The sequence below is a fragment of the Mauremys reevesii genome, linkage group 7, assembly GCF_016161935.1.
Source record: "Mauremys reevesii isolate NIE-2019 linkage group 7, ASM1616193v1, whole genome shotgun sequence".
NCBI classification, from domain to species: domain Eukaryota; kingdom Metazoa; phylum Chordata; order Testudines; family Geoemydidae; genus Mauremys; species Mauremys reevesii.
The window spans coordinates 12,710,985-12,737,960 of NC_052629.1; the positions used below are offsets into that span (position 1 = coordinate 12,710,985).

At 43.6% G+C, this 26,976-nt stretch overlaps 1 protein-coding gene across 30 annotated transcripts in view; it reads left to right on the forward strand.

The window, feature by feature from the left end:
• The window catches only part of ATRNL1 (attractin like 1), a 1,032,651-nt gene that overhangs the window by 43,152 nt on the left and 962,523 nt on the right, over positions 1–26,976 (forward strand). For 28 of the 30 annotated variants that reach the window (XM_039547653.1, XM_039547651.1, XM_039547655.1 and 25 more), the window contains 2 exons: positions 23,463–23,854; positions 24,696–25,106. In XM_039547653.1, the coding sequence (XP_039403587.1) occupies positions 23,766–23,854; positions 24,696–25,106 (500 nt within the window). In that variant the 5' untranslated portion in view covers positions 23,463–23,765. Of the gene's footprint in view, positions 1–23,462; positions 23,855–23,976; positions 25,107–26,976 lie in introns of those variants that run through there. The other 2 variants (XM_039547644.1, XM_039547665.1) reach the window with 2 other exon arrangements.

The following is a 26,976-nucleotide window of genomic DNA, read 5'->3' on the forward strand; positions in this document are numbered from 1 at the left end:
TCCAAGTACTCATTAAAAGGGTTTCTGGTAACTTATGTCTAGCAGAATTAGATGAGGTGTAAATCACTGAACTGGCATACGTGTATTTGAAATGGAATATTCAACACCATAGACTCCAAACCTGAAGTTTAACGACATCAGAGTAATATCTTGAGGGTAGAAGGCATATTTGAAACACCAATGTAGAGATTTTATATTTAATTTAAACATTCTCATTGAGGGAATTCCCCTGATATTTAAAATGTCCTCTGGCAATGGGAAAATGTTTGTGTAATAACGATATCATACAGTAACACTTTTCCACTGTAGAGGCTCTAAGTGCTTTACAAATATTAATATCAAGTACTCTTTATATAATCCTGGTCATGGTGATTGTCTCTTCTCTTAGCTTCTTCCTGGCTGCATTTTGCTCTCTGACACCATCCACTTCTCTAGGAAGTCTTCCATTGCCCCTCAGATCTCTGAAGAACTGCAGTTTTGTTGTGGTTGCAGAGGTGGGGTGGCTTAGAGACTCTGGAACTCCCTTCCTTTTGGGGTTATCCATCTCCACATTTTCCAAAAGCACTTGGAAAATGGTATTTTTCAGTAATAATAGTAGTAAATATTTATACTATGGTAGCATCCAAAGAGCCTAATTGGAATTGGGGCCCTGCTGTGCTGGGTACACACACAGAAGAGGCAATCCCTGCCCTGAAGGGTTTACAATCCAAACACAACTGAAGGTAGGGTAGGGGATGTGGATCCAATATATAAAAAATGAATATGGTGAGAAATTGCCACCTCATTGTTACATGTATGGTAGGGGGTTTTTTTAAGATGTCTTATCAGTTTTAATCTCTATTGGCCTCTATTTGGATCTTCTGCTCTTGTTAATGGGCCACATTATTTAGTTTATCATCTCTTTTCCTGATGTTTAAATTGTTGAGCAGTGACCAGTCACCTCAGTGTGCCTGTCAGAGGGCAGGTGGGGTGAGGTATATGGTATAATTGTTATTTATCTCTCCAGATACCTCTGTGAAAGTAAGTAAAGGATCGTTTCCCCTCCTATGGAAATGTAGCTTCCTCAGACATGGAGAGCCGTACTCGTTTTAATAGCAACAGAACAACTTTATCTCTCAATAAATTCAGTGTAAGAAAGTGGAACAGACTTCTGTGTACATATATAATTCACTGTGACAGGATGTCAGGTCTAGGATTTTTCAAAGAGAAAACTATTTGGCTGATTCACTCCAGCACCTAGGCCAGGTGGGCCTTGTTAACTCCAGTTCAGAAGGAATACCATCTAAGGCAGTGTTTCTCAAACTTTTGTACTAGTGACCCCGTTCACACAGCAAACCTATGGGTGTGACCCCCCCCCTTATAAATTAAAAACACTTTTTTTGTATTTAACACTATTATAAATGCTGGAGGCAAAGCAGGGTTTGGGGTGGAGGCTGGTGTGTGTGTGTGTGTGCTGTGCTGTGCTGTGCTGTGCTGAGGATGAGGTGGAGCTTTGTGCCCTTATCATTAAAGGGACCAGGGGAGAGGAGCTGTTGGGACCAAAGTGTTGTAGGTGATTTATTTTGTGTCCTTTCCTATGGATGCTTTGATAGCCTACACATTAAAAATAATTACTCCTAGATATAAAGGAAAAATATGGTGTGTTTGAAAACCAATGTTCAAATGAGCTGGAGTTTAGTCTGGCTTCTTTTGTAATATCTGAGCCAGCAATGACTTCAGCTTGTGATAAGGGCAGGGAGACAGATTAATTTAAAAGGTTTTCAGTGTATTTGAGACTGGGAAATCTGAATGTTTTAATGGGTTTAAGGCAGTTTTTAATTCAATTCCAAGTTACTCATTATTTCACCTTTCAGCTGGGCCATAGTGATAATTTAATCATGTTCCCCTAGATAAGCCATCTAAATTGCTCTTATGTTTCTGTGCAGATGTGAAATTCACCCATCATAGTAGGGGAGACAGGTTCTCCACCCCGCCCCCAAAGCAGTGGTACTGCTGCGTTTATGGCCCTAATCTGCTGCATTACAGGCACATAGAATTACTCAGAAGGCCCTATACCCAGTATAACTGTTCTGTGGCAGTCCTCTGTAGGCTATCATGAAGGAGGAGAGGGCCAAGGTATGCTTGGTGATTATGGAGATCTACTGCTCCCAAACCCCATGTTGTGGAGTGCACAGGGATAAGAGCCTCTTTTCTAGCCCAGGGACTAAAGTAGGGTCTGGGAGTTCTGCCCCCCTCACCTCAATTCTTTTCCACAGAGACCCCATTTACTCTGTGTTCAGGCATGGGGATGATTTCACTGTTGCTGCCTTACCCATGTCCTGAGCACACACTCAGACCCAAATGTACCTTTACAAGACACTTCCTGACAAAACTGTTTAAATGCGCCATATAGAAAATATGAACGTTTAAGTGCTTTGGGGTTTTTTCATGAAAGTCTTCACACACAAAAATGAAAATGTACTTTTGGAAGTATGCCAACCTAAGTGAAGCATTTCAGCGAATACATGGTAAAATGAATATCATGGCATTCCTCCATTCAGACAGGATATTTCTTGATTTTAATTTTCCTTTCTCGATGGCTAGATGCTACCGACAATTTTTCTTCCAAATTCATTTTATCACCTCTGTTTTATGCCTACACTGATGGCCCAGCCAATGATAGATGTAGTGGAATTAGCTATTGTTGAATTTCATGTTGCTTTGCTAGTGACTCACAGATGTAAACAACCAATACTATTCCACAGGGGCCTTTCTTCTTTCCTATGCATTGCTAAGTATGTATCAGTAGCACCTTTTCTGGCTAAAGGCAAATAAACATCTAAGCCCTTAAAAGTATTTTTTTCCTATTGGTTGACTAGCTCAGGATGCCTGGGAATTTTATCTTCCCTCAAGGTGGTCATTGTCAGATGAAGTCTCAGGATGTAAATGCACTCATATAGTCATTGCTATCATTTCTCTCCTGCTGCAACTTTATGACATTCTTCAGATAGATATGGGAATCCATTTTATACCCAATATATCCACAGATGTTATCGCTATTACAATAGTTATTTCTATGCAGATGTGGCATCCATTATGCACTTGGCAAGTGTTCATACACAGCATTGGACATCAATGAGTTTTTTATATAAAAAATTCATTGGAGTGTCATATTAACATAGCCTCTGATGGATGATGCATCTAACAATACTTTTTGTGTAGCACTGTCAATATGAAGAATGAACCCATGTCCTGTTGTGGGATCTTGATCCTGTGACTTTCTTGTTGAGGTAAGAGTGCTACCAACTCATTCATATAAAGAATGTAATTATTTATTTATTTAACAATACATCAATTTTGAGGGTTTTTTAAATAACTCAAATAGAGAAGGTTGGATGGAGAAATAATTATTTATTTTAAAATATCGATTTATATACAAAAATAATAGTTACCGAAGTGCAGCTTATTCCATTAAACTTACCTTCTTACAAACCTATAAGCAACTCTTTTCCCAAATATAATAGAATATTTTATGTATGTAGAATATTTTAAGGTGGGGTAAAGGGACTCTTAAAAAAAAAGTCAATATTTATTTTATTGTAGAAACCTCTGCTTCTTATGCTGTCATTTCAGATAAGAGTGCACCTCCAAATGCTATTCAAATAAAAGTGAACCCTCCTATTTTGAAATAATGATTTTACATAGTTATTCACAATTCAGGAGAACTTTTCTACTGCTTCAGACTTTTCAGAATGCCTGGCTATTTACTGGGTTCAATATGCAGAAAAATCTGCATATAAGATATACAGAGTGATTAACATTGTGCATTATATGGGCACTAATATTTAACTGAATGGTGGTACCAAAGTTATTTAAACCACTAAATAAATCTAACTGATAAGTCAGGATGAAAAATTAAGTCCATTGCATTTTAACTTAGACTATGGTAGCTCCTCAATCAGTAAATTATTTCCCAATGAATGGTGTCTCTGCTTATGACAAATTATTTTTGGCAGTGTAATTAGGCACTTGGGTTATTTAAACAGATGGAAGGTGTCTCAGCCCAAATTGTGACTTTTTTCTTACACTATCATAAATGACAATTAAAATAGTTTGCCCTAGCCTGGAAAAATGGTAGGGTGGACAGAATATAAAAAAAAGTAACAATTATATTGTTGTGTGTGGAAACTCTTGTTACAAAAATAAAATAAGGAGAATAAACAGCCATTAAAGCTAGTACATCAGTGTTATTTTAGTAAGCCTTCTAATCCTCTGAATCCCTTTTTATGTGGATTGTGTTATCTGTCCATGTGGCATAACAAAATGACTTATCTGTAGTCAGTAATAGAACTGATCTGAAATGTTACCTTTAATCATGTGTCTCTTGGTTTTGACACTGCCACACAGCTAGTAACTTTCCTTGGCGATGAAGAGGATACAAATCTGTTCCCAGTGTTTTATAGCATTATTTAGAATCTCATGGTAATAGTTATTATTTTGTAGTATGATGGCATGCAGGTTTGACAGAAAAGTAAAGTGTGTTACATTAAATTAATGTCAGTGGGCCAGATGCTCTCCTACACTTGTAGTGATGGAAGACAGATAAAGCCAGCATGTCTGGGAAGGGAAGATGAGAAACTGAGGTTCCACCATATGTTGACTTTGCCTCAAGCCTGCACAATCCCCTCTGCAGGACTGAACACATTGTGTCCTCAGTTTGAGAGGGAGCTTTCTGGGTGCAGAAGGTGTCAAGCCCCTGGGAGAAACCACTGTGTGTGGCATAATTCCCACAGGAATTGACCTCACAGGAGCCATTGCTTTTTCAAGCACAGGCCTCTACCATTTGCAGTTAAGGGGAATGATAACAGTACAGGGCTATGACCCACAGTTAAGTAACTCTGATTCAATCCAGAGGAGAGAAGTGTTAAATGTCTATATTAATAATTTAATTACCATATCGACAAATGGTAGATAAGGTAAAGATAACTTTTTTTGGATATTTTGTAATGATACACAATTGTCTGTGTGAAATGCATTACTGCAGGAACAGAATAATTCTTAGTACTGATTATCGGAACTTGAAATAATTGTAGAAAATATGGCAGTTTATTGTTTTATATTTTCCTGAAGTTTAACTTCTTAAGAGGCAATTAAATGATGGCTTCTTTGGCTGTCAAAATGTTATATTTATACATGAGAATTACTTCTCTGATTGAAATGAAAGAATCTTCATAACCTATTGAATTACTGAACAGCTAGAAGAATTTGCATCACTTCAATAATCACACATGGCTATTTAATTTCTCATTTAGGTCCTTACCACACAGCATCTAGTTGGAATTAATCTGAAATAACTTTCAGTACAAAATGTTAACTTACTGAGTTCCTTGTTTAAATACATGGTTTAGAAAAGTAGTTACATAAGCTAGCAATCATATTTATGCACAATCCCCCAATTTCTCAATTTAATGAAAGCAGAAGAGCAAAAAATTAGCAATATTTTATTCCACTATGCTATTTTTTTCTGCTGTAGTCCTTATGATGCACTCATGTTCCTCTGCTTTGCAAGCTCCACCTTCAAAACCTAAACTCCTCAAGCATCCCAGGGAATTGAACTGCATTCTCACCTTCCCCAGAATCCCTCCCATAGGTTTTAAGTACCACTATATCAATCTTATCCTGTGCAGCCCTAGCTAGTGAGATATCCAGCCTGGGAAATGTTCCCATATCACCCGCATCACAGTTTCAGGGCACCACAATATAATAGATTTGAGAAGAAAGAAGAATCACTACTCTGAAAAACTCAGTCAATGGCGGAAAACCCATGTTGAATGATGGCAAAAATGTTTTTTTTATGCCACCTTCCTTCTAAGGATCTCCAGACTCTTTACAACAGTTAATGAATTAAACTATTGCAGCAGTATCCCCATCGTCTATTTAACTTGAATAAGTTACACCCCCACCCCCATCTTTGCCTTTCTTGGTAGTCTCCCTGGTTCCATAAAATGCACATACAGACACTAGTGTATGTGAGCTTTTTAAATACAAAGAGCTGAAATATTTGTTTACACCTTGGCACATATGTCAGAACTATAATTTTGTTCAAGTCCTGTGGACCCCAGTGGATTACCCCAAGAATTTTATTACTAACTTTAAACCTGTTTCAGTGTTTTAGCATCTACTTCAGTGGCAGATTAAAAAGGGGGAGGGATTGCAAAATTCATGCTTCTGACATAATACCCTAATATCCTGCAAAGGCTATACTTGCATCACAGAAGCCTGGAGCATCGAGGATTTCCTTTGGATTCACAGGGGAGTGTGCGTCAAAATTAGCTTATAATTCAACCCCAAGCTGCTACTTTAACTATGTAGAGTCCGTGTCTCCTTCACAACATAATTTTGCTTTTACCTTAAAAAGGGCTCAGTAGTGAGCTCATCTTTGATAGATCTCCTAAAATCTACAGGAGACAGGTCGTCTATTCTTCCTCAAAAGACCTTAAGAGGTATGCAGGAGATATGCTCCTCTATCAATACTGCATAGATTTAAGACGCGCAGGAGCGGCGACAAGGGAAGTAGAACCCATGTGCATCTTCAGTATATTGGTAGGTGATTGCTTCCCTTTTGGGGGGGAAAATTGCAAAAACATTCACATTTTCCCCCTTTTCACCCTGCTCTAACAGTGGATAAGAGCTTGCTGTTTACTCAGTGCTAAAGAAGTTGATCTACTTGAGGTTGCCAAAGCTTGTCTGTTTCGTGGTGGAGGTCCTGGGTCCTGACCTGTGATAAGGCAGGTTATAGAAAAATATTGGATAAAATCGGCCATTCCTTGGCCATTATTTTGACAATGTCACCCCCACACACTCCCCAAAGTCTCTCCAGTCCACGTTTTCACTTCACTGAGTTTAATCTTCTTGCCCTTGTCTTCAAGGCCCATCACGATTTTGCCCTTTCCCTGATTATTTGCCCTTGCTTTTATTGTGTCAACCACTTGCCACTTTTGCTGGGCCACTAATGTGCACATTGCCTGTTTCTCCCATAACCATCCTAGTACCGCCCCTGCACATAAAATATTCTTCCAGAACTGATCCATAAGGCCACTGTTCTCATCTTCTTCACATTTGCCCCCATACATACTACCTTTGTGACACCTCCAATAAAGTAGTTGGTGAATATATAGTGGGACAGTTGGATATAGCTGGGTTGTATTTAATAATTTTAAAATATCTTCAGAAAGTACATACAAACTTTAATGTGATTTTACTAGTCAGATAGACTTTTCCAAGACAGTAGTACTGATGTTTCTAATAACTAGCATGTCATGTTATCAGTATTGATGGAGCCTGGATTTCATCTGCCAGAATGGTTTCTCTGTTGTTTTCAAGTCTCTTTAATCTATAAATGCATCCAAAACAACTTGCAGACCTCTTTCTCTTTGTTATAACAGGCTTCATTATTCTTGATCCAAAGTCCACAATTGCTTTTTAATAAATGGGGAAAAATATAACCCACGCTCTTTGCCTTCAGAGCTATAAATTCTGCAAATTAACAAAAAACTCAATGAAATTCTGTTTGTGTGTGATTGTTTTGTTTGCACTGAAGCTTTTGGTTTTAAATACAGGCTTGATTTGGCATTCCTTGCACACCCCAAATTCCAATAGACATCAACAGGATTTCTGTGTATCAAAAATGCAGGACAGGGCCAACAATTTGCTTTTCTCCAAATATTGGCTTTCAGTAAAACAATGGAAACATTCACTTTCTCTTCTTTGTGCTTAAGATCTTTTTGGATTTCCAAAACTGCATACCTTATTGTAAGACCTTTATTGTATTTTAGTTTACTCACCAATGGTTATTCGATTTGATCACAATAGACATCGTCTTAATGCCAGTGTAAAGTGTTTGTGTGTATTCAGTAATATAAAATCCTTATGTGGGCTTCTCAAAATATTTTTTAGGCTCACTCTATAGATGCCATAAGTCAATATGTTACAGAGTCTTTTGTGCACTTTGTACATTTATGTATTAAAATAGAGTACTTGTTTGGACTTATTTATGGAAAGAAGTGAATTCTTCTAGGAAAAAGCAAACTACTGCAAGGAAGGCTCTTCAAATTAAAACAAATGTAAGCTGGCAAATCGCCCTTTTTCAAGATTTGACGTTTTTGATGGAAAAAATGTGAACATAGAGAGGTAGAGAGGGTAGGGATAGGGTCCAGAGTGACCTAGACAAATTGGAGGATTGGGCCAAAAGAAATATGATGAAGTTCAACAAGGACAAGTGCAGAATCCTGCACTTAGGACGGAAGAATCCTGTGCACTGCTACAGGCTGGGGACCGATTGGCTAATCAGCAGTTCTGCAGAAAAGGACCTGGGGATTACAGTGGATGAGAAGCTGGATATGAGTCAGCAATGTACCCTTGTTACCAAGAAGGCTAATGGCATATTGGGCTGCATTAGGAGCATTGCCAGCAGATCGAGAGAAGTGATTATTTCCATCTATTCGGCACTGATGAGGCCACATCTGGAGTACTGTGTCCAGTTTTGGGCCTGCCACTACAGAAAGGAGGTGAACAAATTGGAGAGAGTCCAGTGGAGGGCGATGAAAATGATCAGGGGGCTGGGGCACATGACTTATGAGGAGAGGCTGAGGGAACTGGGCTTGTTTAGTTGGCAGAAAAGAAGAGTGAGGGGGGATTTGATAGAAGCCTTCAACTACCTGAAAGGGGGTTCCAAAGAGGATGGAGCTCGGCTGTTCTCAGTGGTGGCAGATGACAGAACAAGGAGCAATGGTCTCAAGTTGCAGTGGGGGAGGTTTAGGTGGGATATTAGGAAACAATATTTCACTAGGAGGGTGGTGAAGCACTAGAATGGGTTACCTAGGGAGGTGGTGGAACCTCCATCCTTAGAGATTTTTAAGGCCCTGCTTGACAAAGCCCTGGCTGGGATGATTTAGTTGGTGTTGGTCCCGCTTTGAGCAGCGGATTGGACTAGATGACCTCCTGAGGTCTCTTCCAACCCTAATCTTCTGTGATTCTATGATACTAAAGTTGCAAAATGAATACTAGTGAATCTTTCTATGGGGGGTTGAATAAGTTTGTGTCTACTGTAGCAAAGTCTCTTTCTGCCAATGAAATAGACTGTCATTTCTTGTCACAAATGATGATACAGAATGGTGTAGCTGACACAGGTTCATCCTGTGGAGGAACAGCACAGGGTTTTATGTTGCTCTCCTACCCTGAGAGGCCCTGAGATAGGTAGCAGGTCTGGGAACAGAAGGACATAGATCAGGGTTGTGCTTGGAAGGGTCAAAAATACAGGGATTCTGGACAGCAAAAGGTAAGCTAAGGTAAGTTAGAGCAGCCCCTGGGACTCAGCCAACTTATGCTGGGGGCCATTTCTGCCTCCACAGCTGCCCAGAATCTGGATGTTATCAAGGTGGTATAAAGCTACCTTTCAACCCATTATGATAATTATGGATTGGATTTTTTGTCATTCTCCCTTAACATTTTTACAGCCTTGGCATACAGTGCCTTGTCAAAGACACATGTTATTTCTTTCAAATCAAGTCCCCCCCACCCCCGTTTATTTTGAGTCTGATTAAGGATTTTGTAGACCATGGAGATCTCAATTGCTGGTGCATTTGTGGTTGGCAAATACCCAACCTTGGCCTGAGTCATGCTGATCTTATTGCATGCCTGGATGTTCAGGCCAGTTCAGGAGCTGACCATTTGGTTATTTACATGTTTGTCTGACCAGAGACCATACTTTATTCTTAACTTAAGCATTGTGAACGGCCTCTTCACTGGTTCCATCACAGCAAGGCCAACTTGGTTACCAGCAATACAAGGAGGAAGCAGTAATTGTGGAGGAGTAATGCTGCATGTGGAGCCTTCTTGGGTTGTCCTGAGACTGCACTGCAATACCATTTCCTCTATGTGATGTCCTGCACCACTGAGTGTCTCCTCAAATCTGTTGATGCTGTCATACACCATAGTTGTGGGCATGCAAGGCGGAATGTTAGATGGTATTGCCACACCTGACTCATTCTCATTAGCCAGCTTCTGTAGACAGAGGGTATGATGTTCTTCTCAAGGAGCCTAGAATCATAAGCCATTGTTACCCCTCTGCCTCAGCGAGGGAGAGCTTTTCTGGAGCTTGGACTGTCATCTCCCTAGCACACCACTCTGTTTGCCTCACCAACAAACTCCTCAAGATTCTGCCAGTCTAAACCTTGCCTAGCAGGTAACATTCAGTGAATCCTTTTTCCTGAGTTCCCCAGAGACATTGCAGTGCAGTCTCCAGTCCCTGTCACTGGACATTCACAGCAATTATAAGGTTCACTGCCCACAAAGAGATTAGCCGAGGACTCATACTTTATCTCTATTGTATTATCCACATGGAGGTGGTTTATAATCCTATGTTTAAGAATTGCATCAATTACTTCTCCTGGTAAGAAAATCTTAAAGCCTGTTGGAAAAATTGGTACAACTTTGTCCACCCTATAGTTCTGCAGCATAGTCATTTGTCTAAATGATAAATCATATATTAATGTAATTACAACTGTACTGTAAAATGAAATCCTCCTGCAGCTTATTATAATATGCATAGCGTTTGCACAGCATGAGTTCAGGTGGTTCAATATTCTTCCTTCAGATGCAAGTGGAAGAAATTGACAGGGGCAATTTTTATAGCAAGAGCAGGTTTATATATAGCAGCAGGAGAGGTCAGGAGGGAGAGGAGAGAGTGAGGAGCAAGAGGAAGGGAAACTAGAAGTGGAGTGAGGAGTTGACTGGTCTAAGTTTGTGTCACAGTCTTTCTAGGCTGAGATCTCTTCTGGTGTGTCTGTGGAGTTTTTTGATGAACTGAGCCAGAGCTTTTTCTCTGGACCTCTGGTTTTGAGTTTTTTCTGCAGGGTTGGTCCTGTGTGTTTGTGTGTTTGGCCTAGGAGGTTGGGTGTTTTTTCTACATTTTTATGATTTTTATGTTTTAATATATCTGATTTGTGTCCATTTCCTTTCCTTAGAGTTTATGTGTTTGGCCAATATGTGTACATGTGGTGGCAGGCATTGTGATGGTGATATCACAGCATTGATGGCAGGTGTGCGTGTGGGTGTGCATGTGGGTGATGGGTGGTGTGAATGGGGTTGTGATGGTGTGTGTGTTGTGGGGGTGTGTGGTGGGCAGGTGGCTGGTTTGGTGGGTTTGAGTGGGTTGTGGTTGTTGAGTTAGTGTTTGGTGCAGGTGATGCACTGGTGATGTGGTGCCTCAGGTTGTGGGTTTGCTGTGGGCTGGGACTGGCTGTGGGTGATGGGCCTGTGGCAGTGTCAGAGGGTCAGGATGGGTGATGAGATGGTGATCCTGGGGGGAGGGGACTGGGGGTTTTTGCTGCTGAGGTGATTTCTGGTGTGTCTCTGGGTTCCTCTTTCTTTCTGGAGGTTTCTGTTCTTAGGGTTTCCTGTCTGGGGTCTGTCTGGCTCTCTTGATCTGTCTGGTATTAGCTCTGGGTTGGCTGTAATTTAGAGAATGTAGGTGTGGTGGAGTGTTAGGGTTGGAGCAGATCTAGTGGTGTCGGTGAATGTGGTTGTATGTGTGAGTGTGTGCTTGGCTGGGAAGGTAGGTGTGTGTTAGGGGTGGAGGGGTGGTGTAGTGTAGCGTGTGGTGAGGGTGGTGGGTATCAATGGTGGGGTGGTGTGTGCAGGTCAGGTGTGGTTTGGAGGGTGGTGTCCAGTGAGGCTGATGTTGATGGTGTGGGAAAGGTAGTGGGTGGTGTGGTGAGAGTGTCCAGAGTGGTTCCATGGGTCAGTGAGTGGGAAATTGTTGTAGGGTAGGGAGAGTAGAGAAGAGAGGGAGAGGGGACGGGAGGTAGTAAGTGTAGGGAGTTGAGGAGCGTTGTTCCAGGTCTTGGGGGCAAAATAATGGGGATATGATTGTGGGGCCAATGAGATGGTGCATATATATTGTTGTCATCAAATAGATGTGTATTGTCATCATGGCAACTGAGGCAGTGATATAGGATAAAGGCACAGAGCTCACATACCCTTGTAGCTGGTGGTGTGTTCAGGTTCAGCATTCCTGTGTGTTGTGTATTCGTGTAGCATCCATAGGTGTAGTGTGTTGTGGTTGAGTTGGGTGGATGGTGTTTCTGTGGAAGGTCCTTAATGGTATGTATGGTGGGTGGGGAGTAGTCACCAGTGGTGTGGTGGAGTATGAGTGAGATGGGTGTGAGTAGAGGTGGAGTCCTTCAGTGAGAGTGCCAATTGGAGAGGCGAGTTCAGCCAGGAGATTTCAGGGAGATGGGATAGTGGTGGTGTGGGATTAGGGGGTTAGGGATAGTTGAGGGATAGAGTGGGTAGGGGAGTTGGAGTGGTGTAGTTCTCAGTGTAAGGGGTGGGTGTATGGGCAGTGTTAGGGTGTAGTGTGTGTCTGAGTGTGTGTCCTGGTGTAGTGGTTGAGAGTGTATTTGTTGGTTTGTTCTTTGTGTCATCCTGACCTCTTTCTTTCCTTTGTCACCCTCTTTCCTTATCATGTCAGGATGGTTATCAGCTCTGTTGATGTTATTGTCAGGTTGTATCAGTTGGTTTCTATGGGGATGGATCTGTGTTGGCATGATTGCTTCAGGCTGTGCGTGTTCCTTTCATTTTTTATCAGATGGTCAGGGAGTTGTTCATTCCTTTCATTGTCATGTCTGTTGAGTCTTTAGTGAGTCCACTGTCGTTGTTGTGTTGGTGTGTTGTGTATGTTTGCACTGTGTGTCAGTGTGTTGTGTTTTCTGCTGTGTTTCATTTGTCAGAAAGTTTTCTGAGCAAAGGGCAATGAGCTGTCAGAGATCAGGTTAGGTGGGGGGAGGAGCAGAGGTGGGTCAGAGTGAGAGAGAAGAGTGGTGTGTGTGTGGGGTGAGATTGATTTGGGTGGCTGGGTGGGTGGTGGTATGAGTTTGGGTGCCATGTGGCAGGGGTAGGAGTTTAGAGTAGTTTAGTGGGTTTTTTTTTCCTAGAGAGAGGTAGAGAGTGAAGTGAGTTGAGTGTCTCCTTTGTGTGAAGTCCGCTCAGTTTTTGAGGTTAGTGTTGAGTGTTTTTTTTTTGTTTTTTTTGATTTTTTTTTTTTTTGTGTGTTTGTGTTGGAGTTGGATGTGGTGGTTTTCTTGGTTCTCTTCTTTGTGTATGTCTTTCTTGTCTTTGGTGTATGTGTAGTAGATAGATATGAGTTTGATTTTTTTAGTGGATAGTTTATTATAGTGTCCATTTGTATTTTTTTCATTTTTGATGATGAAGATTGTGATTTGTTTCCATTTGATGAGGTTGATGGATTTGTGATGAGTTTGTTTGCTGCATGGTGTCATGGTGTTGAGCAAGGTCATATGTCCAAGTAAAAAAAGTCTAGTGGTGTCTGTAGAAAGCAAATCGCAGAGTGTGGTTTAACTAGCAATGTCAGCTTAAGCACAGATACCACTTTTGGCAAAAGACTTCTTCAGCTTTATATTTGTGGAATTTGCAGTGGTGCAGGGGCAGGTTTATATATAGGTTTGGAGGAAGAGGTAGGAGAAGTAAGAGGATGCAAGCAGAGAGGAGAACAGGAGGTGGAGGTTCTGTTGACTGCAAGTGGTTTGGCCATTCACAGTCTTTGCTGGTTAACTGGGATTGCTGTCTTGATTCTTTGCTTATATGTTGTACATTACAGACAAGATTGTTTCCTCCTCCCTGGTTTGCACCTCAACCTGCAGAACCTCCCCCCTCCCCTCCTGATTGAACTAACTCCTCATTATCTTCTTCTTTCTTTTCTCTATATATAAACCTGCCCCCTGAAATTTCCCACTTCTTATCTGAGAAAATTCACCCACACACCTAAAGCTCATCATGCAAAAAAAACGTGTGTTAGTCTATGTGTGCCCACTTTTTTTTGCTTTTACAGATCCAGACTAACACGGCTACCCCTCTGAAACTGTACTGTAATTCAGTTCCTATGGAGTTTAGTGATTTGGGGCAATACTGCGTGGTCTCATTGATCAAATTGCAATTTAATTTCTCAAGTTGTTTCAGTACATTTGAAAATAAAAGATACCTCTATCCTCAACACTTAGTTATTTGTACAGAATAACCCACAGATTACATTCTAACTGACTATTCTATGTCAAACTAAGAATATGTTTATTAATAAGGAACATAGATTTAGGTGATACTAAGCAAGAGAAAAAGACAGGTATGGTTACAAACAAAACAAGTCACCCTGTCTAGTGTCAAAGACTTAGCTTTAGCTAGTACAGTCTTTCCAAAACAGCTTTCTCACTTACATCAAGCTACCTGCATCTCCAGCTCTCCAGGCAAGAGGATCCAATGTTCACAGAATGAGAGGGTGCTGTCTCCTTTTTCCCCCTAAGTCAGTGGTCCCCAACCTTTTTGTCTGGCGGGTGCCAGACAAAGGACCGTGGCAGCAGTGGAGCACATGCCGAAATGCCGCCAAATATGTGCGGCATTTCGGTGGCGACGCCTCTCGATGATGTCACTTGTCAGCAGCAAGCGGCGTCATCGAGAGGCGTCGCCGCCGAAATGCCGCAGAAATTCAGCGGCATTTCAGCAGATGCTCCACCGCCGGTCAGGACGCAGGCGCATTTAGATCATAGAATCATAGAATCTCAGGGTTGGAAGGGACCTCAGGAGGTCATCTAGTCCAACCCCCTGCTCAAAGCAGGACCAAACCCAACTAAATCATCCCAGCCAGGGCTTTGTCAAGCCTGACCTTAAAAACCTCCAAGGAAGGAGATTCCACCACCTCCCTAGGTAACCCATTCCAGTTCTTCACCACCCTACTAGGGGCCATGGTGCCCGCGGGCACCGCGTTGGGGACCCCTGCCCTAAGTGATGGATAACTAAGGGGTTATTTCCTCTTCTTTTTATAATGCAGTACACCTTTGAAATTATTCAAGTGTGTCCCCAGATAAAGTTTTTATCCTGTGCTGCTATTCAAGACAAGCGTGTCACCAGCTTTCATAAAAGATTTTTCTTGATACACTTTGTATACAAGCTTGTTGTACTATGTCAGTTGACTCAATTGCTTATTCTTTGGAGTTCAAACCCTCTGTCCTCTCCCTGGGGTGTCTGGACCCTGATTGTCACAGAAGGCAGTGTCCATTTCCTCCAGCTGACTATAAGATATACCATGACTAAGTCATCTGAGTATCTTAATCAACTCCATGTTGCCAGTGAGGGATTTCAATGTCCACGGTTTGTGCCTGGCAGGTTTGTGCACACCTCCAATAATGGCATATATATAATCTTGGGAAAAGGAATGTATGAACCTTTGAATTTGTGAGAATGGTGTAGTCTCTTTTGTATCCCAAGCAGGGCCGCTGAGAGTGGGTTCGGGCCTCGGTGAAAAAAAATTTTCGGGCCCCCTCAGCAAGGATGGACTGGCTAAACAGGGCCGATGAAGCCAGGCCCCCTTCTGGAACGCCGGGCCCTGGTAATTTGTACTGGCTTTCCCCCCCTCTCATCAGCCCTGATCCCATGTAAACACCTTGAGGAAATCTGAGAGGTTTTTGGCATTGAGGTGTAATCATTATCAAGCCTCTCTGGCTGTGGAGGCCATGGTTGATCAATGTTGGATTTCTTCAGATCCAACCACATGACCACAGCACATTTGCTTCAAGACCTGATCATGGTCTTCTGACAAAAGTGCATCCAGCTCAGAGGCTATTCTTAGATTCTCCTTAATTAATATTGCTGCAGAAAGGTTATCTGGTATCACTACATTTGGCATTATTATCTGATATAATCTCCAGGCTATTACTGAATTTTGCTTCCAGTTTTCTCCAAACATGTTTCATAGAATCATAGAATATCAGGGTTGTAAGGGACCTCAGGAGGTCATCTAGTCCAACCCCCTGCTCAAAGCAGGACCAATCCCCAACTAAATCATCCCAGCCAGAGATTCGTCAAGCCTGACCTTAAAAACCTCTATGCAAGGAGATTCCACCACCTCCCTAGGTAACCCATTCCAATTCTTCACCTCCCTCCTAGTGAAAAAGTTTTTCCTAATATCCAACTTAAAACTCCCCCACTGCAACTTGAGACCATTACTCCTTGTTCTGTCATGTGATACCACTGAGAACAGTCTAGTTTCAGGTCTAGTTTCAACTAGTTTCAGGTTGTTGAAAGCAGCTATCAAATCCCCCCCCCCCTCATTCTTCTATTCTGCAGACTAAACAATCCCAGTTCCCTCAGCCTCTCCTCATAAATCATATGCCCCAGCCCCCTAATCATTTTTGTTGCCCTCTGCTGGATTCTTTCCAATTTTTCCACATCCTCCTTGTAGTGTGGGGCCCAAAACTGGACACAGTACTCCAGATGAGGCCTCACCAATGCCAAATAGAGGGGAATGATCATGTCCCTCAACTGCTGGTAATGCCCCTACTTATACAGCCAAATATGCCGGTAGCCTTCTTGACAACAAGGGCACACTTGTTGTGTTTATGGCTTGATTTTTTTTCAATACGGAGAGCTCATACTGACCACCAATTTCTGTGAGAGATTCATCATTGATACAACACAAGACTTTGAAAACAAGTCTGCAGATATAATTGAATAGCCTATAATATGCTTCTTTTTCTTTCTTAAAGTGCAACATATCATCATCTTCACCTGGATGATACTTGTGCTTTTCCGTTGGTCTTGTTTTGTAAGCTCTATAATAAGATCTGTGATAGTGTACTTCTGCTGCTCCCCGCTCCCTTGATGTAACAGCCAATATCTTTCTGTCCATCTTTTCTCCTGCTGTCTTCCATCCGGTCCTATCTGACCTGAGATCTACTGTTTGACACAGTGGCTCTCAGGACTTGGTTCCTTTCATGTACTTCAATACTTGATCATAAAAACATACAGACGTTTATATTCTCTTGTGGATGTGATCCCATTCTCCTTATTGATTTGTGTGATTCACGACCAATTTCTTCACTACAGCTGGAAAGTTTTGCTTGTTTTTCAAGCTATGGCAGAGTTTTCTTGTATGTGAAGATCTTTTAACAATTTAGGTGATAAAATGTTAAGTACTTCTTTGGTGTCTTTTATATTGCGTAATGGCAGCACCTTTTTGGATCTGTGTGGCTCTTAAAAGATTATTCCATGATTCCAGGTCTCTTGGTTTCGTTAGATCTGTGAAAGAAGCATCCACATCACATATCACATGTGTTTTTAGACTTATGCTCTGTTTGTGGGTGCTTTTTGAGAACCTCTCAATCAGATTCCATTGTTCATTCAGTAATCACAACTGCATCACAGTTGTGAAGCAAATAAAGAGACAAACCCATAAATCTTAGATTACAATATATAACTAACTAAAAGTTCATTTTAAGTTGAAAAATAATAATGCCTTTAGAATCAAAATATTTTTTCACATGAAGCATGGCTCCCCTGTTAGATTGTTGGCAGTTGCCCCTGAAATGGTTATGCAAATTTGTCTTATTTGCATAGTTATTATTTAAAAAAAACTGTAATTACCCCAAATTGGCTGAAGATGTATTCCTTTTTAGTCAAAAGATGGCGCATACCCATTTTTCACACAGTGTGCTTACCCTTACATAGGCCTGTTTCCATGGAAACAGTATAACTCCACCTTTAAGCTGCCATGCAGAAAGGTCCAATACATATTTGTGTAATGTGTATGCACGGACCTTTCAAAAAAAGATGGAAACTTGCCCATCCAGATGATAACAAAAGTTGTCTGGCTCATGGACTATATGCCTTTGGGCTCTTACTGCCTGGCACCCACTCCACACCCTCCCACAATGAGGGCTCTAGTTTAAAGTGCACAACATAGTCCTGTATGTAGAAAGACATTTAGCATTTTTAGCTGTTCTGCTAGTTAGCCACAAATGTCGCAGTAAGTTTTTTCCTCTTATTGTATTAGCGCCCAAGCTTTGTATAGCAATAGCTTTTGTATTTGTTGCCTTGTTTCTCTCTATTGTACTGCTTCAACTTTTTATTGTGTGGATTACCCTGCCTACCCCCATATCATAGTGTGTGCCTATTACAATCTTTAGTCTGTAATTGTAAGAAGAGCATCCTGCCACATTGGAAGCATCCTCCTGAAGGGGTATGTTCAAACTCTCTCCTGTAGCATCACTTGGCTGTGCCACTACAGCCATGCCACTAAAAGGCGTGCAGTGTAGCTGCTGTTTGTCAGCAGGAGAGCGCTCTCCTGCTGCCAAAAAACTTCCATCCCCAACAAGAGGCATTAGCGTAGTCGGCAGGAGAGTATTCCTACACTGCACTACACAACTTTTAGCAATATGGCTGTGTCGCTACAGCTATGCCACTAAAAGTCGTGCAGTGGAGCCGCTATTTGTCGGCTCTCCTGCCAACAAAAAAGTCCACCCCCAAAGAGCGGCATTTGCATTGTCAGCAGGAGAGCACATTGTCGGCATTCACACCAGCGCTTGTCATCGACAAAACTTTTGTCTTTCGGGGTGTGTGTGTGTGCGTGTGTTTGTTTAACATAGGGTGACCAGACAGCAAATGTGAAAAATCCGGACGGGGTGGGGGTTAATAGGAGCATATATAAGAAAAGTACCCAAAAATCGGGACTGTCCCTATAAAATCAGGACCTCTGGTCACCCTAGTTTAACACCTCTGATTCACAAAAGTTTTGTCTTTCATTTGCCAGTGTAGACAAAGCCTTAGTCTCTTCTTTATCTAAGCTTAAACTGTTCTCCCTCATTCAGTAACTTAAACCCTTTTCTAGCTGAATGAGTTAGTCACATACTTATTTGCTTTTGAGTTGGAATTTTAATAGTGAAGACTATTTCCATATCAAGCACTTGAGAAAGGAATGATTCAGGCTATGACACATCCAAGAAAAGTCCTACATGTAATGATGGAAACAATTGACAGACCAGCCTTCACCCAGCAGATACATTTGTTAATGCCTACTGATAGAAAAATTCCTTATTAAATTAGAGTACCAGAGAACTAGTACTGGTGTCCAGGGGGAGGGATAGCTCAGTGGTTTGAGCATTGGCCTGCTAAACCCAGGGTTGTAAGTTCAATCCTTGAGGGGGCCATTTAGGGAACTGGGGTAAAAATCTGTCTGGGGATTGGTCCTGCTTTGAGCAGGGGGTTGGACTAGATGATCTCCTGAGGTCCCTTTCAACCCTGATATTCTATGATATCTCTCATTCACTAGGATTATGAAAACTATAATGAATTGAACTGGTGTGATACATAAACCTTTTGGGTGTTGTATTCCTTCAATAACATGGATGGCCAGTTACTGTTCAGCTAAAGAGACAGCTGTCTGACCTGTCCAGTTAGCAAATGCATGCTTCCTCTTTGCTCTTCTCTTACACTCAGAAAACTCTAAAGAGGTCTTCAGTTATTTTAGCCATAGAACTCATTACTGTTTTGCTCAACAGAAATAAATCTTTCTACTTTTTTATAATTTCCCAAGTCTTATGACTCCCAATACAGAAGCTCCCTGACTTACCAAGCGTTCTGTTCCGGAACGCCTTGCGTAAGTCGAATTTTGCGTAGGTTGGGAATGTCTCCCAGCATAGCTCCATAAGTAGGGCCATCCCTAGACATTGTGGTGCCCTATGCAGCCCCACCATGGGTGGGAGGCTATGCCCAAGGTCTGTGGGGGGCACGAGCAGGCTTGGGGGACAAGGGGGAAACCGCTCCCCAGCACGAGCCAGCAATGCAGAGCGGGCTGGGGCCGGGTCGCTCCTCACCACCCGCTGAGTGCCAGGTGTGCCCGACTTGTGCTGCAGTCCCCCAGGGCTTAGCTCAGGGGAAGGGGTGGAGTGGGGGTGGGGCGGAGCAGGAGTGGGAAGAAGTGGGGCGGGGGCGGAGTAGTGGCAGGGGCTGTGGGGAAGGGGTGGAGTGGGCAAGGGACAGGAGCAGGGGCAGATTTCTGGCCGGGGGATTGGGCTGGCTGCTGGAGCAACGTGCAGCTGCATAGGGCACCAGGAAATTTGGGCCAATTTGGGGCACCCAAATTTCCTGGTGCCCTACACAGGGCATAGTTTGCATATAGGTAAGGACGGACATGCCTATAAGTCTTCTAGTTGACTATCAAAAATACAACATCCTGATATACCAGGGGTTCTCAAACTGGGGATTGGGACCCCTCAGGGGGTCACGAGGTTATTACCTGGGGGGGTCATGAGCTGTCAGCCTCCACCTCAAACTCCACTTTTCCTCCAGCATTTGTAATGGTGTTAAATATATAAAAAAGTGTTTTTAATTTATTAGGGGTGTCGCACTCAGAGGCTTGCCATGTGAAAGGGGTCACCAGTACGAAAGTTTGAGAACCACTGTGATATACTTCTTTTCATAATTTTTCCTTTCCTTTCATTTCTATGTACTTTTCATGATTATACTTAGGAGGGAAAATTGGTGTTTAATGAACAAACATACTGCTGGAAAACTGATAATTGAGCTACTGAACGGAGCTCTTGGTTGTTAAACGGATGCAGTGCCCCTTTGGAATTACCTTTGCTTTGATTGACTGCTTTAAAAACTTGGCTGGCTTCCATAAGTCTGAAACAAAATCTACATCAGATGTTAGAGAAAGATGGAGCAGTTTTTCCTGCTCTGTTCCTTGGCATAAAAGGAGTAAGGAAAAATCAAGAGAGAATGCTGAACATGGGCTGAAGATTATTTATGAGGGTCTCTTCCTTCTGCATTGAACAAAAATTTTCATATGGTCTGAAATGAATAACTGATCTTTGAACTCCAGTTGTATCTTTATACTTAATTTTAAATTAACTCAGTTGTTGGTCTCATATCACTCCTTAACAGAAGACGGTTGTTCAGTAGACTTAATTGTGCCAAATTAAATGTCATTAACAGACTGTTCGGCATGAATTCAGGATTGAGCTTTTTTCATAAAGTATAAAGCAGCAGCATGCTTTCCATTTCCTCACACATTGCATGAACTCGCTGATTCATTACAAAACCCATACAAAGAAAGATGTTTAATAATGAAGAAAAGAAATTCAGAAAAATGAAATCATCTATCTAGACTTGGTTAGTGGGACAGTGTGGTCCTGTGGATAGAGCTCTGGACTAAGTCCAGATGCTAGGGTTTTATTCATGACTCTGCCCTGCTGGTGTGACCTTGGGCAAAACACTTTATCTCTCAGCCTCTGTTTCCTCTCCCATGCTGTATTTGTCTTGTCTATTAAGCGTATAGGCTTTTAAAGACAGGGAAAGTTTTTAACTATGTATATGTGCTTAATACAATGGGCCCCTGGGGACTTCTATATGGACATCTAACTTCTTGAATTGACAGATGAAAGATGTGACAAAGCCAGCCGGTCTTTGTCAGCCGGTCAGTGGTGCTTAGCAATGGTATGGGAAAAGAGCCCAATGCGTGAGCGGCAAACCTTCTCACAGAGGCTAGAGGTCCAATTACCAGACAGAAGTTGAAGCATACTCTGCTTCCTAGTTCACCTGTGGGCCTCAACCTGGGCTCTCCAATACCTCTCCATGGTGACTGCACCAGTCTTCTCCAACCTGAACGACTGTAGGCAGGATTTTTCCAGTTGTCAGTGGGAATGCTGAATTTCTCGAGGCCTTGCTTGGCCTTGTTGCTGTATTGGAGCTTTGGCTTTTCTCTGCATTCCAGGCATTGCCTCCTCACCCCCCTCCCACCTGCTGCTCACTTCCCTGTTTGCCTCCTCAGGCTGCTCGCCCGCCCACCTCACCTTCCTGCCTCCTCACCTGAATATTGAGACAAATGGGGTCTGTCAGAACGCGGGACAAAGGGCTAAATATTGGGACAGTCCCAATTTTATTGAAGTGCAGGGCCCCCCAAAACGCAGGGCCCAGGGCTGTCACCCCAATTCGCTCTGCCCAAGGGACGGCTCTGAGTACCTGTATCCCACAGACTCTACCGGATGACTAATACATGTATGCCTGTAACAATGGACCAGCTCAGTGAACGGCCGGACTTTCTGTTCCTCCCCAGGCTAGACAGACTCCCTTTGAGGCTTCATTTTATACATCAATGCAAATAAGTTATGTATTGCCCCTCTGAGAGGATTAGTTACTGCCCCCTGATCTGGGTTTTTACTACCCATTACCTTGTACATGTTGGTTCAGTCTAAACATCTTTTATTATTATACTGTCATCCTGACCTTATCTTTTAAGAGAGGTCAGCATGTTCCTGTTATATTTGGGGGGAGGATGTTTGTACAATACTTGGTATTGGGGTGTTCTGGTACCAGCCTTCTGGAGTGTGTTTATGTGAGTGTCCTGTGCCTAGCCTTTCTTAGAAATGTGTGTTTTTGCAGTACCAGCCCTGTTCTTTGCCAGGTTCTGTGAGCAGGGCTTGCCTCTTGCTCACAACTTAACTTTGCCTTATAGCAGCAAAGCTTTGACCACTACTTTAGACCATACCAGGCTTCTGATACGAGGCCTTATGTTTCAGGTTCCCTTCCTACTACTCTAAGCACTGGGTTCCTTTCAGTCTCCTGGATTTTGGGGAAGTTCAGGTCAGCATATGATTCAAGGAAAGATGGGCCTGTCTCTTTCATGGGCTAAACCAAAAAATCAAATATGAATGTCACTGAATTTTTGGAAAGTTCAGATTTGGATCTAATTTGAGAAATTACCTGTGTCACTCAGGTTCATCTCTTTCAAAACACTAAGTAATAGAACTGGTTCTCCTTTCACACAATTTTTGTTGCATCAGACATTGCTTATATGCTTACATTGCCTTGAGTGCAGGGGATTCGACTAAATGACCTCTTGAGGTCCCTTGCAATCCTACAGTTCTATGATTCTGCATCATAAATTCTCAACCTGAGGGTTATGTACAGGTTTCTGAAGGTTGCGACCATTGTTTGCAGGGGCAGCTCTAGACCCCAGCATGCCAAGCACGTGCTTGGGGCGGCATGCCACGGGGGGCACTCTGCCGGTCACCGGGAGGGCGGCAAGCGGCTCCGGTGGACCTTCCGCAGGCGTCCCTGCAGAGGGTCCGCTGGTCCCGTGGCTCCGGTGGACCTCCCGCAGGCACGTCCCTTCGGTGGAGCCGCGGGACCAGCGGACCCTCCGCAGGCACGTCTGCGGGAGGTCCACTGGAGCCGCGGGACTGGCGCCGTTCTTGGGGTGGCGAAATGTCTAGAGCCGCCCCTGATTGTTTCTCTCTCTCTTTTATGGATACACAGCAAGGGGATCCCCAAACTTTCTCTGTGTGTGTTCAATTGTAACATGGGAAGGTGGTATGGAAAATAAATAAATAAATAAACTGTTTGTAGCTGCTTATAAGTTTGGAATATTGGAGAGATGGATAGTAGATGGAGTGTGGGTCAGATGGTGAATAGTACATGGTAAATTGTGGTGGTTCTGCAGTTGGTGGTGGTTTATTTTGAACGCATTCTAGAAAATGTGCGAAAATAAGAATGCAGTAAAATTACAGTGATACTGAGAAAGCGGTAACACGAAGTATAATTACTGACTTTTTTTTTTAAACTTGTGTTGGAAACAGGAATGGCTTTCCTCCTATCCAGCGATTTGTCCTGTATGAAAGAGGAAAAGTCGCCCCCGAGTAAGGCAGAGCGCTCTGAAACCAAACCAAACCATAGTGTGTTTTTTCCCTTTAGCGTGTCACAGCGGTTGGAAATATTTTTGAAATCCTCCTCCCCGTGCTCTGCCGAAGGTTTGGAAGATCCGCTTCACTTCTTGTTTAACAAGACGACGACCCCGTGGGCGCAGTGCGCTGTCCCTCCCTCGTGCAAACCCCAACCACCGGCGCAAGGCGCTGTGCCTTTAAGGGGCTCCTCGGCTGCACATGCTCAGCTCTCTTTGTGGGGTAGTTGGATTGTCTCTCAGGCGAAGCAGCAGCTGCTGCAGCAGCAGCAGGAGGAGGAGGAGGAGGAGGTGGGTGGGTGGAAGGAAGGAAGAAAGAGAGCGTTGCAATCTCAGCCCTTTCTTTAGCAGGGAGGGGAGGGATTTCTGTTGACCGGCAGCCACCAGCACAGGTTTATTTATGTCATGGGGGAGGGCGGGCAGAGGTGTTTGGGACAAGGGAGCTGGCCGAGGATGACTGTGAAATAACCCCCACTCTAGGGGGCTCTTAGTCCGCATCCTTCCCAGGGGCAGTTGCTCCGGCGGCGGCAGCGCCATCATCAGCCTGGTCTGGGGTTTGAGCCGCGCGCGCCCGCCTGCCTGAGGCGATTCCGCCAGAGAGGAGCAGCCGCGCTCGCGCTACGGGCCTGGCGGAGCGAGCGGCGGCTCGCAGCAGACCCAGGGAGGAAGGGGGTGGGTAGGCATCGAGCCGGCCAGGCGGCGCTGAGCGGAGATTATAATGAGCCCTGGAAAATGGCTGCTTGGAAACTGTCAGCTGGGACAGCGGCTGGCTGCTAATCCCCCCCCTCCCCACTAGGGGGAATGGGGGCAGATAAGAGCGCCCCGCCCCTCCGCTTGCGACTGAACCCCCCCTCCCCGGGCTCCCGGGCCGCCTGGGCGGGCGATGCTGTAGAGGGCTCGGGAGCGCTCAGTCCCCAGCTGAGGGGGGAGGAGGCGGCGGCAGCAGCAGCTGCTGCCTGGGGGGGGCGTCCCGTTATCAGAGGAGAGGGGGGAGCTGGTGAGGCGGAACCGCACGGTCACGAGCCAGGCTCCCCCTCCGTGGAGGAGGGGAGCGGGGCTGCGAGGGCCGGGCTCTACCTCACGGGCAGCGGCGGGGGGGTTGGCTCGCCCTGACAGGATTAATTCTCTCCAGGACGCTCTCCCGGCGGCTGAGGGTGGGAGCCGCCCGCAGCCCCGCAGTGCCGCCGTCCGGCGCGGGTCGGGTGGCTGGGCGGGGGTCTGTTCCGAGCCGCCCGGCGGAGTCCGCGCGTCCGGCGGCGACGATGGATCCGGGGAGCGCCTGGCGGAGGGTGGCCGGCTCCCCTGCGCCCCACGGAGTGTGGAGACCTTGTTCCTCTTCCCCCTGCTGCTCAGCCTCGCTGCTGGATATGAACAGCTGGTTGCTCTTCTACGGCGTCCTGTACCTGGTGCTCTATGCCCAGGTGTCCCAGTCCAAGCCCTGCGACAGGACTTCTTGCTTCTCCGGGCGGTGTGTCAACTCCACCTGCCTCTGTGACCAGGGCTGGGTAGGAGACCAGTGCCAGCATTGCCAGGGCCGGTTCAAGTAAGTCTCTGCTTAATGTATGATCATTCTCCCCCGCCCCCCGTGCGCAGATGCCTGCTGTGTTTGCCTGTGCCTGGCATGATTTTGTGGGTGTGTGACTGAAGTAGATTACAGAAGTTGGAGAGGAAATAGGCCCACCACGCACAAGTCCATTCCCTCCCCTCTCCCGCAAATACAGATTAGATGTTGAACTGATGAATATAGTTTTAAAAATTGTATTAAGGCTAATGTTAAAATGATACACAGGTTAAGGAAAGAGTGTCTAATACTGCTGTCCTTTCTGGGACCCTTATGAAAATGACATGTATCTCCAGGAACTTCCCTGGTGAAGGAAAAAACGTTAATACATTTGAATGATTTTCCTTCAGGGGACTAAAAATCTTTCTCCCATTCCACTTCTCCTCCCACCAACCTTCTTTCAAGTGCTCTAACAAGACAGGCATTAATTAATACACACCTAGCATCACATACATATGCTTTCCATTCATTATTGAACAATATAATATGGGTGGGAAGAGGGTGGTGGTGGTGGTGGTGCTTAACTTATGAAATTTCCCTGCAAGGGCTGAATGAGTCAAAGAGATTGAACTATGTTTTCATGCCTGAAAGTGGACTAATACATGCTGACTGGACGGTGTGGGGGAAGCATACACTGATACCCTGATTTATCTATTCTGTGGATACAATGGAAGATTGAGTTTCTAGCGCTGTCACTCTGATCCTTCCCTAAGCTTGCTTAAAAGGAAGTTAGCATAGCTCAGTGGATAAGATACTAGACTGGGAGTTCGATGACCAGTGTTCTGCTTCCAGTTTGCTGCTAATCTGTGGCATGACCTTAGACAAATCACTTAGCCTCTCTGTTTTCTTTACATATCAGATATGGCTAAATTGTACTCACCCTTTCTTATGAAGCACTTTAAGATCTACAGCTGAAAAATGCCATATGATATCTAGTTAACAATAACAATGTGCTTGATATCTGGGAGAGGCAACATCACAAATTATGTCTTCAAGGGGAATTTAAAGAGAGAATACTGTCAACTAAATTATTTAAAACCTATTTAGATTTGGGTAAAAGTTTTCCCCCTCTTTTGGCAAATGAAAGCTGAACAAGATGGCTTCCATATTGTCGTTAATAATTATGATTGTTAAAAAATGTTTTATTCTGAGAGAAGGGGAGCAAAATGAGCATACTTTTCAGGCAAACAAGTCACTCTAGTTCACATAAGAAACAGTTGCAAGACGTGTTGGCTAAATAACGTACCTGCTCTGGGAAGAGCAGAATTTGCCTGAGAACTTGATGATCTTGTGTTTGTTCCATTAGTGAGTTGTTGACTGTCTTGGAAAAGGGAGGGCAAAAATGAAAGGTGTAGATATTAAGCTGTTTCATCTGCATACTAACTACAGTTAAAATTGATATGTTAAGCACATGTGTGAAGGATTTGGGGTTTTGTAACTGATCAGTAACCCTGGAACCATGGGCTAATTGTCAGGAGGATTGTGAATGACAGGAGGGAAAGCCTCTGTGGATCTTCTTTGTGTACAATGATCAGCAGTAGACATGCTTATAGAGCCAGGAATGCCTTGCTCCAAAGGGATTATCTATATCCTGTAGCTGGATGCCAGTCACAGCATATCCTAATAGTACAAGGGCTAGGTCAAACTTTTTAATCTTTTGATTAAATTTCAAAGCTTGTAATTAATGAATATATTCTCTGATGGGTTACTAAAGCTGATGACACTAGAATGCCTTTAGGCATTAGCCCTTAGCTGAATTTTCTTGATTATTTGGTATTAAAGCATTTGTTGTTTGTTTACATCAGTTGCATTTGTCAGGTGAACTTAATGGGAAGAAGCACAATGGTTATAT